The sequence below is a fragment of the Protopterus annectens genome, chromosome 4.part0, assembly GCF_019279795.1.
Source record: "Protopterus annectens isolate FY-2018-M chromosome 4.part0, PAN1.0, whole genome shotgun sequence".
Lineage (NCBI taxonomy): Eukaryota > Metazoa > Chordata > Ceratodontiformes > Protopteridae > Protopterus > Protopterus annectens.
Window position 1 is genome coordinate 587,961,357 of NC_056733.1, and position 15,818 is coordinate 587,977,174.

General features: G+C 42.0%; 1 protein-coding gene across 1 annotated transcript in view; it reads left to right on the forward strand.

Annotated features, from left to right (window-relative positions):
* SF3A1 (splicing factor 3a subunit 1) overlaps positions 1–15,818 on the forward strand; it is a gene marked incomplete in the record, with an annotated part of 443,164 nt that overhangs the window by 265,569 nt on the left and 161,777 nt on the right. The window contains 1 exon segment of the mRNA XM_044068523.1: positions 10,896–11,050. Coding sequence (XP_043924458.1) covers positions 10,896–11,050 — 155 coding nt within the window.

Consider the following 15,818-nt stretch of genomic DNA (forward strand, 5'->3'; position numbering starts at 1 on the left):
GATCCCTGGATCCAAGCTCTTGAAAACGGCACTGGGGTCAGAAATCACCCGTCTGTTGAGACAGATGGAAAAAGGCAACTCGGAACTAGCATTATGTTAAGTATATAACCTTCATTTACCTTTCATTCCTTCTCTCACATTCTATTGCCTCAGAGTTCAGAGGTTTTTCTAAGATTTTCTGTGTCTGGGTTTCACTTTCAGTTCTCTGCATTACCCTTTGTGAATACCCTTGGACCAGTAGATAAGCCAAAGTGTCCAACTTCAGTGGTAGCCTATTGCAGACTGCAGAATAGTCACATTTCACATTTTTCCTTATGTAAACAACTTGCAGAGACTTTTCAACGTGTCAGGAATCTCTTAGTAAGAATTCTCCTCAGCCTAGGCTTCCAAGTAAACTTGATAACATTTTCTGTCATTTGTTCTCACAGGGTAGTACTCCTATGTTGCCTTTTAGATTTCTCTATTCAGGATGCATCTCTTCCAGAAGAGAAAGTAGATTTATATGTATACCCATTCCTGGGTTTTTCCAGTCAAAGATTTCAGCCAAGGAATTTGTCAGGATTTTAGTAGTCATGTCATCTGTGATTCTCATGTTTACCTCTTTCAGACTACATATGAGAAAGGTTCAAAATGAACAAATAAAGCAATTCTGCTCCAGGATTCCTTGCAAGTGATGTAGAAGTCTGATGCTTCCTCATTCCCTTGGGAGTGTTACTGTATGCGTTTCTACCCTTTCCACTGATATCCAAAGTTATTGTCAAAATTCAGGAGACTCCCCAAGAATCATTTTGCTCTCCCCCTACTGGCTCAGATAACAAAGGTTATCTCTTCTTAAGGAATTGACTAAGGGTAATTATCACAAGCTTGCTCACAGAATGCATCTACTCACACAAGACAGGTGTTTTTGATGCTTCCCCAACCTGAAAAAAATTGCATCTGATTTGCCTGGATGATTCAGTTTTGATACCCTTTTGGAACCTTTTCTTTTCCGAGGGCATGCAGCAGATGTTAAAGAAAGCAAAGAGCCTACTGCTAGAAAGTCATATATTGGTAATTGGATACAGTTTCCTAGTTGGTGCTATACTGAGAACTGGGTTCCTTTCAGAGCCTTTGTACTACTGGATGTTCAACATAGGCAGAGTTGCAGTGTTAAATCTTGGAAATTTCTACTGTGGCTGGCCTGAATACCAGAGTCTTTCACCATCCCCCAACTGATGGATGCCCTTTGCCATCCATCATCATTACATTGTCCATCACAATCCTCGATGGTTCTTGCAGTGTAGTCCGATGAACAAGACTAAGTTGCTCAGCATCATCACACATCAATCATCTTGAATCAACGGAGCATTTTGGTTTAAGTACCTCATTGAAGACCTTCCTTATCTCTAGCTTGTTGTAACAAATCCCTCACGAAGACTTCTATTCATATTGCGTTTTTTTGTTTTTTTTTTTTGCTAAGGGCCTTACAATGTTCCTAACTGCCCTTTTTGTGTTGGGTTCAGTAGTAAGACCATTGGGCATATGACTGAATCCTTCCAGCTGCACTTTGGTTAGGATAGGGCTTCACTATCACATGCTGACTGTTCCCAGGCTGTCATCCCTAAGAAGTGAAAGGATAAGGGCTTCACTATCACATGCTGACTGTTCCCAGGCTATCATCCCTAAGAAGCGAAAGGATAAGGGACCCGTAAGAGAAGGATACTCTTGGTTGATAATAAGGTAGGAATTACCTGGGAATGAGGAAACCTTCTCTTCACATAAGCCCTGCACTTTCAAGACTAAGAGGCAGGTAAGTGTGCCGCAGCCAGTGTTGTTTGAGTCTCCTGTCTCATCTGCCCAGGTCTTTCTACAGGGCTTGGCCAGGCTGGTGCAGGACTTTGTGGATATCATGAAGTCAGGGCAACTCATGCTTGGCCAGGCTGGTGCAGGACTTTGTGGATGTCATGAAGCCAGGGCAACTCATGCTTGGCCAGGCTGGTGTAGGACTTTGTGGATATCATGAAGTCAGGGCAACTCGTGCTGCAAAAAAAACTTGTGACAGGAACCTCCCCTGGAAAAAGAAAGAGAGAGGAGTTCCCCTCAGCTAGTCCCCCCTCAGACTCTGAATTAGAAAACACCCTATCCTTTACCCTTGCCACCTGAGGATTTATCCATTGGAAGCACCCTTCATTGAATGTAGGAAGCCTTCAGTTAGAAGTTTAGGGAACTCTGTAAATCTCAAAAGCACTACAGAGAGCTTCTGAACCTTCATGCTCCTGTACCACAGGTGATCCCACCAGCCCATGTTGTCTTGGATGATGTGTTTATTGACATATCTTTGCAGCCCATCTCCCTCCCTTCTGCCCCCCAGGAGGTCTGATTGCTTCTATCAAGTGCTCGAGTCCCACAAGCTTCTCTTTTTAAAAAAAAAAAAAAAAAAAAAACTGTGGTGGATCACAGAAGTGTCTGTGTAATCCTCCAAGGGAGCTAGTGGACAGGCATCCAAGAATCCCTAACCCAAAGATGTCGAGAGCCGATTTCTTGACTAGTTTGGAAAGAAAACTTAACTTCGTCCACCCTGGCCAAGAGAGTTCTGAACTGCCAGTTCCATGTGCTCAAATAGCTTGAGAACAGTACAGGAACAAATTAAATATGAGGCAGGGGGAATGCAGGATAAGAGCCTCCAGAGGGATATCCAGTTGTGTAATGTTAACCTCCAGGTATCCAGGCACTCATCAAAATTTGGCTATGATGCATTGGATACGTCATGCAGGGCAGCTGCCATAGAGTCTGTAACAGAGGTATGTCTGGTTGAGGACTTGGCACCTTTCAGACCAGGTTAAAACAGAACTCCTGGATGTACTCCTAGATAAGGAGTTTCTCTTTGGACCCCAGCTGTAAAAGTTGTTGTGAAATTGGATAAAAAAGAGAAAAATTCAGTCAAGGTGTTTTTACCCATCCCTTACCCCCCATATATAGCAGAAATTATTCTAGTAAGTCCTGGCCTTTTCTACTAAGGTGTGAAAAAAGCAAACAACCCAAGGGGAGAAGTGCCAGAGACCAGGGGAAGTGGAAAAAAGTCATTCCAGACTTGGGTGACTTAAGGGCCCTGCCCCTCCAAAGGAGCACCACCTCCACCCCCCCCCCCCCACACACACACACAAATCCTACCCATACCCACTTTCCTTCTCACCCTAGGAGTGCCGACCCTAACATGCAGTTCAGACGTGGCCTGGTGAGCTTTTCTATGGCAGTTCAGGGTCCAGGGGATTTGGTACAGACATCAAGCAAATCAGCACATCAATATAAAGGGGAAAAAAAACTGATTCCTGGACCCAGAAGAATTCTGACATACAAAACTACTGTTATGTGGTGCATAAATAGGGAGTAGCCCATTGCTACCCCTTGTGCAGACTATCAGTAGAAATTTGGTTTGTGTTACAGCAACAAGGAGTCCCACCTTTAGCCTCGTACATACCAGGTCAGGACAATTTTCTGTCAGTCTGCCTGAACAGAACTCCTAGTTGCCCAACGAATGGATGTTGTAAAGAGAGATTTTAGACCTGACACATCTAGTGTGTCCCAGAAAATTAGCAATTCAGTAAGTTCTACTGACAGACCTCACAGAGAGCGACTTGAAGCGAGGATGACCTAATCTTCAAATGGACAGACCTATTTCTCACATCCACTAATATCCCTCACCCCCAAGGAAGGTGTGGGGTAAGACAGGAAGAGAGGCCAAAAATTATTCAAATAGCTCTTTACTGTTACAGGTAGTGCTGATTTACCACCCCTCCCCCTGGCATGCAGCAAAGGGATAAAAATGCCTCTTCTCCTCTTATGAACTTGGTAATCTAGAACAAAAAGGGGGTTTCATCCATCCCAGCCTGCAAACTCTTAAATTAATAGCTTGGATGATTGGCTTTTTATTCTGTCCTAACAATTCTCTTCTCAGGATATCTTGTCTATCCTGGAAGAACTTAGAAAACTGATCCCAGGAAGTCGCATGTAGCTAATTGGAAAAGGGTTTCTATCTGGTGCAAAGCTAATGGTAATCTACCCTCTTTGGCTCTTTAGTAACAGGTCCTGGAATACCTCTTCCTTCTGTACAAGCAAGGAATGTCCTATTTTAGCAGTAAGGTCGATACTTGTGCTATTTCTCCATACCTTCCCATGTCCCTTCCAATTTATGCTCATTCCCCCATGAAACAATTTTTGAAGGGAGGCATTACACTTTTACACTTCATGCTACCCGTACATGAACGAGCCCCCTCCTGGGATCTTAGTTATGTTCTTGAGAAACTGCCACCCTTTGAACTAACAGCTTCAGCACCTGTCAAACTGGTATGACAGTCTGACTGCTAGCACTCACCTCATCCAGATTATTTCATTGATCTGCAAGGAGCCACTCGTACTCTTTAATAGCAACAGAGTTACGTCGAGGACCATTCCCTGTTTAATGCTCAAGATGATTTAAGAGATTTCTTTGAATCAAGTAACCATATCCATATGTTCTTCCCAAATCCTCAAAATAAGAGACTGAGAGAATACTTCGTTCTTTGGACTTAAGCTGACAACACATCGATGGTAGTCCACTGAACACAGAAGGCATTATAAGAGATCTGGGAACACAGGTTGACAGCAACCTCTCTTTTGACCCCCACACTTCCACTGTGGTCAGAAAGCCCTTCTATGTGGCACATCTCATTACTAAGGGTTTTGCATCCAGGTAGAAAGAGGTCATTGTCTCCCTCTACTCTTCCCTCATTAGGCCAGTCATAGAGTACACTGCCCCATTTGGCATATATCTCACTAGACATCTGCAACAGCTGGAGATACCGCAAAAGTACCTCACAAAGAGGATCCTAGGCCTTTAACACTTGTCCTATATGGACAGGCTCAAAAAACTCCCAACTATTCTCTGTCTCATATCGCCTACTTAGAGGCGATCTGTGCTTGACTTACAAAGCCATGTCTGACCCAGCTTTGTTAGAAATGCTACGTCTAAAGAAATCCCAATCTGTCTGCACCACAATCTCCAGAGACCTCAACCTCATTACCACAATCAACAGAATGTGCTGGAGGGACAGGTTCATAACCCAGAGACTGCCCATGCTATGGAATAGACTTCCCATACATGTCAAACAGAGCACCTCACTGGCCCTCTTCAAGAGACATCTTGATGAGTGGATGGGAAATAGAAAATTCACCCCGGGGATCACTCCAGTGGCTCTACTCGACAGAGGCACTGGAAACTAAGGTCGGGTGGCATGATGCCAGGGTAATCCTATGGGCTAGGCTTGTAAAGGCTCCAGGGCCATTAGCCTAGTACACACCTATGAACTAAGGTTTTGTCCCCACAAAAAAAATTCGCCAGACAGATTAGACCAGCTTTTAGTAACCTTTGCAGAAGGCAGACAAGGAAAACCACTAGGTAAAACATATTTCCAAATGGCCTGCAAACTGCATCTCCTTTTGCTACCTTCTTCATGACAAGTGACTCCTGGCAGAGTTAGAGCCCACACCACTAAAGCAAACGCTGCCACCACCACAGCATTTATGAAAGGAGCTTCCACTCAGACCATTTTAGAAGAGGCCCCCCCTGGTTCTCTGTACACACATCTTTACCAAGCATTAACATCTTGGGGCCGTTGCTAGGGTTAGAGCTAGGTTCACCTCCCAAGTCTTGTAGAGCCTACTATCCCCAGATCAAAACTTCTTCCAAATAAGAAGCTTTATGAATCTTTCCCCAAATCCGTACTGTAACATTTACTGTGATGAACATGATGACTTACCATTACTGCAGATGTTCAAGTAGATCAATGTTGGAGTATCCTTTCCCACCTTTCTCTTCTATTTTGCCCTTTTGCTCTCCCCTAGGGTTGGTATAGGTTCCCTTCTTTGTTCTCAGATCATCCCACACTTGTTTGCCCCTTCTCCTTTAGTCCAGGGTTCCTGGCTGTCAGGGCTAGTTGGGCAGGTCATACTGCCCGAGGACCATCTGACTCCAAGAAGTTCTGACAAGAAGGACCTGAAGATGGCACAAAATGACATACCTGTTATACCCCTCAATGTCCTGATGTCAGACAACCAAGGATGTCCATTGGCTAGGGGATGGAAAATGACTACTGTTATGGCCAGCCACTGGCTTCTGCATGACAGGAAGTTCCAAAAACTCAGTACTGCAACATTGATCCACTTGAACATCTACAGTTATGGTAAGTCCTTAGCACATCTGTGCTTTCTGCAGTATTTCACTCTGCAGCAGAGTTCTCTAAGCTGATGTCTGCAGCAGTGATCACAGTCGAGCATATTGGAATGTCTCCAGTTATAGTGAATCAAAAACACAGCTGTACTTGAGAGAGAGAAAGTGATAGATATACAGATTTGTAACTGCACTGTAAATACATTATACATAGCTGTGTGTATATGTATATGTGCAGTTCTGTGTATGTAAATACATATATTTTTGTTTGTACATGAGTATAATACTGTTAACCATGTGCTCAAAATGTCACTTCACATCTAATCTAAAATTACAAGAAAATTTATCTTTAATCGAAAACCCATAACATCACAAACAGAAAAGGATAACACTTTCCTTTTTCAATTGATTAAAGTAAAAAAAACAAAAATGTCACTGTGTGTGTGAATGTATAGTTATCTATCAATATTTGTATGTATATATTTGTGTGTGTGTGTGTGTGTGTATATATATATATATATATATATATATATATATATATATATATATATATATATATAGCATAATATCTACATCACTTTATTTTTTAATGTTTTGTTTTTTGTTTTTGATCTAATGTTAACTTCCCCAGTGATATGTATTCGAGGAACTGACTTACAAATAGATCCAGATTTGACATTGACTTTTACAGACCAGGCAGGAGTCTCCTCTAAGCAACGTGTGAGAAATGGATTAAAATGACAGTTCCTGAAGCCTTTCTGCATATTTATAGTTTTGTAATCTTTTGATGTTCTAGTAAGAAGGAATCATTGTACCTTTTCATAGCATTTCAAGTGGTAAACACAGAATATTTTGAAAATATTCAGAAATGTTTGATTCTTGTATTTCTTTAAAGGAAAACTCCACCTTTTTCTACATTTTAACTCAACTCATAGGGTGCTTTTCTCCCTATAAAATGATTCCAGTACTGTACAGGTACCTGAAGCCTGCTTGTACTTTATAAAACTTTCATCTCTTCACTTTGGTATCAAAGGAAGGGAAAGGCCACACACTTTTTTAAGCTTAACTTCCCACATGAGTTACAGAAGAATTTGTATACACTTGCAAGGCATACCACAGACACAGAGACATCTCAGGAGTTCTGACTACTGTAAACAAGACAGAGAGGTGTGAAACTGTTTTGCATTGTCTTTATTTTATTTGTTTATTTATTTATTTGCAGTTGGTTAACCAGGATAGTCCATTGGGCCAAAATAACCCTTTTTCAATGGGAGTCCTGGGGAGAAAAGCTCCAACAGATTACACAAAGATTACAGAGATTTACATTTCAAACCATTTCTGATTACAAGACAGAACAAAATACTGAGGTTACAATAAAAATACAGTTTTTTTTTTTTTTTTTTTTTTTAGGAGAACATTGTTCAAGTAGGATTAGGAAGTCAGTAGATAGATGCAGAAGGCTTTCAGTTTGCTAGGTACAATAAGAAATTGATTACTAGCTTCAATAATGAATTTATGAGATGGAAGACTGTAGGAAGTGGAGAATGATTATGTGGGGGTGGGAGCAGGAGCATTCCCATGTGGATGTTAGGTGGAAGTGGGGTGATCTTTTTAAAGGTAGGGAGGCTAGTGATGGTACGAATGGAGGGAGGGAGTTCCATAGGCTTGCTAGGGAAAAGGACAGGAGGTTTTGTCCTGGGGGACGGAAGGGTCTGTAGACTTCTATTAAGTTTTGATTAGTAGATCTGAGAAGTCTTTGTGTGTGGTGTATTTTAAAGGTAGTAGACAGGGAGGGACAGAGGGATGGCTGAAAAATGAGTTTGTGTGCATAGGTGAGCTGAGTATAGGAGAGGTAGTTGGGAAGTTCAAGCCAATTTAGTTTGTGGAGAGGTGCACAGTGATGGGTTGAAGATTTGTTGCTAGTGGCAAATCTGGCTATTTTATTATAACAAGAGGATAGTTTTGTTTTGAGAGATGATTGTAGGTTTGGTAAAAGAGGGGCATCATATAGAAGGGGGAGGGTAAGAGAAATGTGGTAGAGACAGTGAGCTTGGTAGCTGGGGTGAGGTACCGATTGTGTCCGTAGAGCAGGCCAAGTTTTTGGTGGGTTTTTTAATGTTTAGTAGTAGATGGGAATCGAATTTAAGCTTGTCATCGATTTGAACTCCTAGTAGTTTGTTTTCAGATACCAGTTCAAGAGGTGTATTATTTTGACTGGTGATGGAGAATAGTTGTCTATCAAAGGTGTTGGCTTTAGAGGGGGTAAATATCATTAGTTTTGATTTAGCTGCATTAAGTGCAAGATGGTTGTCTTTCATCCATTGTTCTGTGGTGGAGAAGGCATCTTGAGTCAGTTTTAGGAGAGTTGGGATGGATGAGGCAGCACAGATGATTGTAGAATCATCTGCAGATTGGATGATGTTAGCATAAGGGATAGAGCGGTAATCATTAATGAATATATTGAAGAGGAGTGGGCCTAATATGGAACCTTGTGGGACACCTGTGGGGGTGTTAAGGAAGGAGGAGGTGGCTTTTTTCCACTTGAAGGCTTGTTGCCTGTTGGAGAGATAGCTGGTAAACCAGTTGAGAGTTGAAGGTGATAGGTTTAGTGTAGAAAGTTTAGTAAGTAGTAGGTTATGGGAGATGGTGTCAAAGGCCTTAGAGAGATCGAGTAGGATGGTAGATACAGTGAAACCAGAATCTCGAGCTTTATTCACAGTTTCAAGGAAGGATAGGAGGGCCGTCATAGTGCTATGATTGGGTCGGAATCCGTGTTGGGTAGGAGTTAATAGGTTGTTGTCTAATAGATGAGGAAGGAGTTGAAGATGGATACATTTCTCTAGAATTTTTGAAATTGGAGAGAGGATGGCGATGGGCCGGAAGTTGGTAATGTTAGTATTGTTACCTCCTTTGTGAAGGGGAATGATAAAAGCCTTTTTCCAGAGTTGTGGAACAAGACCTTCTTGGATAGAGTGGTTGATTAGGATACTGATTGGGAGGGCAATGGCTTCAGCAGCTATGCTGAGGAAATATGAGGGAATGTTATCTGGGGCATTGGTGCATGGTTTTAGCCTCTGAAGGAGTTTTTTTTTGGTAGAAGTAGGGATTGGTTTCAAGGAGAATGTAGGGTATTGAGAGGTTGTAGAATGATAGAGTGGAAATGGAGGGGGTGTTGGGAGAGGACAAGTGGAAGTTGGAGGTGGATAGTTGTTCGAGAAGGAAGAGGTTAGTTTGGAAATAGAGTTAATGAAAAAAGAGTTAAATTGGGTGGCAAGATCATTGTCTTGTACATTTGGGCTAGGGGTTGGGTTTTCAGTTGTACCAGGTTTTAAGAGGGTGGTTTTACCTTTCCAGAACTTTTGTGGGTTGGTTTTATGTTTACTTTGAAGTGAGGAGAAGTAGTTTTGACGGTCTGCTGTGATAAGCTTTTTAACCGAGTTACGAAGGGTTTTGTACTTTATTGCAGACAGGAGGAAAACTTACACTGATTCACAGCTGCTTCTAATACCTTTCTGAGCAAAACAGAACAATTAAATCAGTCAATGGTTCAAAGGCAGTTGTCACCCGTTTTGACAAATGTACTTAAGCAGCATCACAGTATTGAAATGCCAAGCTTAAATTTTAAGCTTTAAATGTTGTTTTTACTACTGTACATTTTAAGATGACTTGCTTGTAGTATCAAAGCTGTCTGTGACATTTAGAGAAAAGTATTTTTTCTTGTAATTCTTGTAAAGTATCAGCATATTTACCTAAGTGAAAGGGAGGGGCTATCAATTAATCTTGGACTAAAACAAGATAATTTGAACAAAGGCCTGCAGTTTAGCAACTGCAGCTGTATAATTCATTTTTATACCGTAAAACAAGCCGTGATATGCACACAAATGAGTGCCATTCAGGAAATGAAAGCAGCAGTCTGTTACAGAAGGTACACAAGATGACAGTGACTGACACTAATCCCATTATATGCCAGTGGAATGGGAATGCACCACTACTTCAATATGTTTAGTATGACTCTTATAAAGCAGACTTGAAATGGATTATGGGAAAGAGAAAGGCTTAAAGAAAAATAAGATCACGTTGATGTGTCAAGCCCCATTGACAGTCTTCTTGCAGAAGATAGGTTAAAATTCAGTAAGAAGCAGTTAGTGACTTTGAGATGTTAAAATTACTCAGAAAACAGAGATAGAGTTAAAACTAGGTTTTCTTTTTAGTTCTAAGGTGTTTTTTCATTTAACAAAAATATATATGTGTGTGTGTGTGTGTGTGTGTGTGTGTGTGTGTGTGTGTGTATGTATGTATGTATATATATATATATATATATACACACACACACACACACACACACACACACACACACACACACACACACACACGCGGCATCCCTGTTGGTTTGAGTTGTAGTGGGTGAAATACAGTTTAAAACCGCACACTAATTACAGAACCAGACTGACTTTATATTTCAAACTTCAGTTCAGTATAATTTTTTCATAAATTGTATGGCAGACAGTAAAAAGCAGTTATGCATTGAGGCTTCTTAACTGAATGTCTCAGCTACTTTGAATGTGACTCAGCATTCCTGCTCTGCAGTTCTAGGATACTTTGTGGAACATCATTTCGAAGTGGTTGCAGGCGTACATACTGTTGTAAATGTCTCATACTTAAAGTACAGAAACCAACATGACTAATTTATCTTTTGTCTTCCGTCTTGTAGCATTTGTGCCAGCTCCTGCAGTTGCCCCTATGCCTGCTCCTCAGCCTATGCCACCAGCTCACCCACCACCTCCCATGGATGATGAACCTGCATCCAAGAAGATGAAGACCGAAGACAGCCTCATACCAGAGGAAGAATTCCTACGAAGACACAAAGTACTGCTTATTCAGTATTACCAGACTTATGTTTTTCAGCAAAACATGACCATTATTTCCTGGGAGCAGTTAACTTGTTTCATTTTTTTTTTTTCATTTTTTTTTCTTACTAGTAATGTAACTTACCACTTCCAGGCACTACTGATCATGTTATTACAGATGAGCACTCAAAACATTTAGGTACATACTGTGTTGGCAATAGAATTGACTATTTATTGGTGGGAAACTTGGTAGGGACAATGGGTATCCTTGTAAAGGAATGTGTGTACATGAATGCATTGTGTAGTTACTCCCTGAACTTATCCACACCACACCATAATTTTCCCAATAGCTATACAGATATTCCTTTCTGACCAAACCCATCTTTTTGTTCACCTCTGTCCATTTAGCATATTCAGTTCTGTCAGCAGTTGCAGTAATGAATTGCATGATATATTTCTGTGTTGGCAGGCACATCACTATGCACATAGAACTATGAAAAGAAAAAGGTCCAAGTATGAAAGAATGTCATTAAGTTAAAGTAGTAAAGCACTGTTTTGCTTTATTTCTTAAATGTAATGATTTTTTTCCTCCTGTTTTAGAAAATTAATCTTGCTGTTGAGTGTCTCGAATTGATTAGCATGATTATGTTTAAGCACAGTTTTTGTTGTGTTCCTTTAAAGGTCTCCACAGTAATGTAGCCATGGTCTAGTAATAGCTGCTGCACAAATAGTACCATAGATAAAGTACAAGACTGATTATGAATGGCAGTGTGGGTGTGAATGAGTTCATTCACCCCCATCTTCGGATTTCTTTGCTGCATAGCTTTCATCATACTTCCTGTGTGCGAGACGCTTATTGTCCTTTGTTTTACTCCCCTACTGCACACTTTAAGACCCAGTTAAACATTTCTGACTATTGTCCAATTGGTAGTGTTATGTAGTGAGTGCACTAGCATTGTGGCTTCTCTTTCATTATTCCAGAGGGAGTTTGTCTCCTTGGTCATTTCCACAATCCCTCAAAACTTTATTCTGAATAGCTTCCCACTGGCTGCATCTTGCCCATTCTACATATTTTCTTTGTGGGTCGCCTGATAATGTCTTTGTGCTTTAATGCAGTAGTAGAGTTGGATTACATGTTCTTCGTGTTTCACTGTTGCAGTCATCACATTTGGGTTATCTGCCTGCAGGTAGCCCTCAGCCGGCCTGAATACCAGAGTCCTGGGATTTCTGCATCGGATGCTGTCGTGTCTTCCATGACGTCAGGGGTATAAAACATGCAGCCGACGCTATTACATTAGTCTTTCTTGCCGTGCGGTGCCTGAAGCAGAAGCAGTTCGCAAGTGCCAGTCAGCCGACTCCTGAAATTTTCATTTTCGAGTTTCAGAACCGAAGTCTTCAAAAAATTTAAGTATCCTTTTTCTTGCTCTAACCGATGTCAGTAAAAGTTAACAATTGTCTTACATGTGGAAAGCAGATACCTCATAGAGATTTTTATTCTTACTGCGTCCCTTATTTAGGCGCAGACTACGACGTCTGGGCTATTTTTGCAGCTAATTACTTTCGTACTCGTTCTGTGTACTCCGAAATGGCTTTGTCAAGCCATCCGACTACCGATATTCCAGAAAAAACTTAAGGATAAAGACAGAGACAGACCGCATAGGTACAAAACTGCCGACAACGCTTCCGTTAAGCTAGTTGCCAGTCCGCTGGTACTCAGTGAGGTGCTTTCGCAGCCCCTGATACCCACTACTTCTGATTTGCAGTCCTCTACTGAGACCCATTCGGAGTCCGGTATGTCGTGAGATGCTTCTTCGACTATGAAACCTGCGAATGTCTCTACCTTGGATGGGTCCAGAGCCGCTTTGCAGGCACCAGCTTCTGAGGGTGTATTCAGGCCTACAAACATTCATATTAAACCGACGCCATCATTTTTATCCAGGCCAAAAACTAGCACCATGCCTATAAAACTGACAACCAAACTGCAGGCTCAGGCCCATATGCCTAAAAACCAAATGCTTAGAATGGCTGAAGACCTTATTACCTTAATTAGGGGAAGCCAGCCTTCCCCCTCTAAGAGACCTAGAACTGATTTTCTTTCTAATTCTTCTGATCAGGAGTCTGATATTACTGCTCCTTCTGATGACCGGGTTTTGCCCTTATCTACTTATGAGTATTCTGATGCAGAGGATTCCATTCCCTCTGCTTCCCCTCCAGAGGATTTTTCTTTCGGTGAAACCTTGCACACTCTTAGGGAGCATTTCTGCTGGGAAAGCCAGGATTACTTACTTCTACCTCAACACAGGCCTTTAGCTATCCCTTCTGTTCTGGACATTGTAGATGATGCTTTCTTGGAATCTAGCCTTACCCCAGACACTTTACCTCCAGCTCCCAGAAAACCTGACAGGTACTACAGAGTACCTGACTCTCACAAGTTCCTCTTCAAGAATCTTTCTGCGGATACCATTTCCCAAGGACCAAAAAGCATTAAGGCTACTGCTGCCAAAAATCCTACCCCTTCTGATAGAGAATCTAGAGCCTTAGACAGATGGGGTAAGAAGGTATACATTTCTACTACTTTGGCCATTAGGGCTTTAAATTGCCAGTTTCATATGCTAAAGTATCAGCAGCATGTTATGGGGCTACTTAAACAGAAAATGATGTTGATTCCTGACTGTACTGAACACAAAGAATTACAGGATGTATTGCATTCTGCAGAACAAGTTGGTAAACATACTTTGCAATGTGGTATTGATGCTTTAGAAGCATCTTGCAGGGCTGCTATCACTGGGTCTGTAATTAGAAGGCATGCTTGCTTAAGGAAAAAAACTTGCCAGATCATGTAAAAGCTAAATTACTGGATGCTCCCTTAAACCAAGACCGCCTTTTTGGCAACAAAACAGAAGTCGTCCTCAAAAGGATGGAGGAAAAAGCTATATCTATGCAAACTGTTAAAGATTTCCTACAAGTGCAACCTCCCAGATTCAGTAGGCATTGGCCTTTAAAGAACTAGTCCTTTCCAGTCCCTTCTAGGCCTTCTCAGTCCAAACCCAGGAACAGCAGACCACCTAGGCTACAGTCTCAGGTTATGCACAGACCTAAACAGTGGGGAGTTCCCACTTCCAAAGCAGGGAGTAGTAAGCCACCCTCCTAGGGAAAAATGGCACAATGACTTAACCTTAACCCTTCCAAGCCCTGCTCAACTACCTGCTTCCTTAGGAGGAAAGCTCGCCCTGCATGCAAAAATAACGATTTACCCAGGCCAAATGGGTTTTGAACATAGTTTCCCAAGGATACAGATTCCACTTCCACACACTACCAACCCCAAATGGTTGGCCAGACCTACCCCCAAATCAATGTGCGGAGGCCCAACAGCAGGCTCTCTCTCTTCTCAATAGCAGGGCTATTGAAACTGTCCCAGCAGAACAAAGGGGACAAGGTTTTTATTCAAGACTTTTTCTAGTACCCGGAAAAGACAACTCCTTGCGTCCTATCCTGAACCTCTCTATTCTCAACACCTTTCTGGTAGTATCAAAATTCAAAATGCTAACTCTGCAACAGCTTCTTCCCATGCTAGCCAAGGATGCCTTGCTGGCAACCCTAGACTTAAAGGAGGCTTACCTCCACATCCCAGTAAGGGAATCTTGCAGGAAATACCTACGCTTCAGGCCAGGCTCCATGCACTGTCAGTTCTCTGCACTTCCTTTGGCTTATCTACTGCGCTCAGGGTATTCACAAAGTGTCTAGCTCCAGCCATTGCATTTTGCAGGCAGAGAAATATTCAAATCTACCCATACTTGGACGATTGTCTTATTCAGGCAGAAAGCCAGGACTTGCTATTACAACACCTGGCATTTGTAAAGAAACTTCTAACCTCTCTGTGGTACACCATTAACGAAAATAAATTTCACCTAGTACCCTGCCAACAGATTGTATTCTTGGGAGCAAGCTTGGACACAACTTCCCAGATGGCATTCCTCACTCTGGAGAAACAAGTTTGACAACCTCCTTTGAACTATTGGCCACAAAACCCCAGCTATCTGCACGGAAAATACTGCAAGCCCTGGGGTTCATGGCTTCTTGCATTTTACTAATTCCATATGCAAGACTGCATATGAGGAAACTCCAATGGTATCTACAAAGCCTATGATGTCAACATTCTCAGGACCTGGAAACAATGATTTCTATCATTCCTTGTATGAAGACAAGAGTTCCTTTGGTGGGCAGCGGCCTGCTACTACAATAAGAGACTCCCTTTCACTCTACCCACTGCCGCCCAAACCCTAACAACAGACGCATCAGACTATGCATGGGGGACTCACATTTCAGGGCAGTGCATTCAGGACAGATGCACCTGCATAACAATCAAAAAGAAATGTTAGCTGTACAGAATGCTCTGACAGACTTCAAAAACCATATTCTTCCAGGGCAACTATTGGTAAAGACAGGCAACATGACAGTTATATGATACATAAACAAGCAGGGGTAACCCACTTGTACCCTCTGTGCAGTCGAGCCATGGCTCTTGGAACACAGCCTTGAGCTACCAAGTACACCTGCAAGCTTAATTCCTGCCAGGCAAACTAAATTCACTGGCACACGACCTAAGCAGAAATCTCATGGGCCCACACGAATGGAAACTAGAACCCAAAATATTCAACCTCTTGAGGAACAAATGGGGGACTCCAGAGGTAGACCTGTTTGCCTCCGCTCAAAACTACCAGTTGCACAAATTCTGCACATGAACTCCCCACAGCCAAGCTTGGAAAGTGGACACCCTGTCCTTCTCC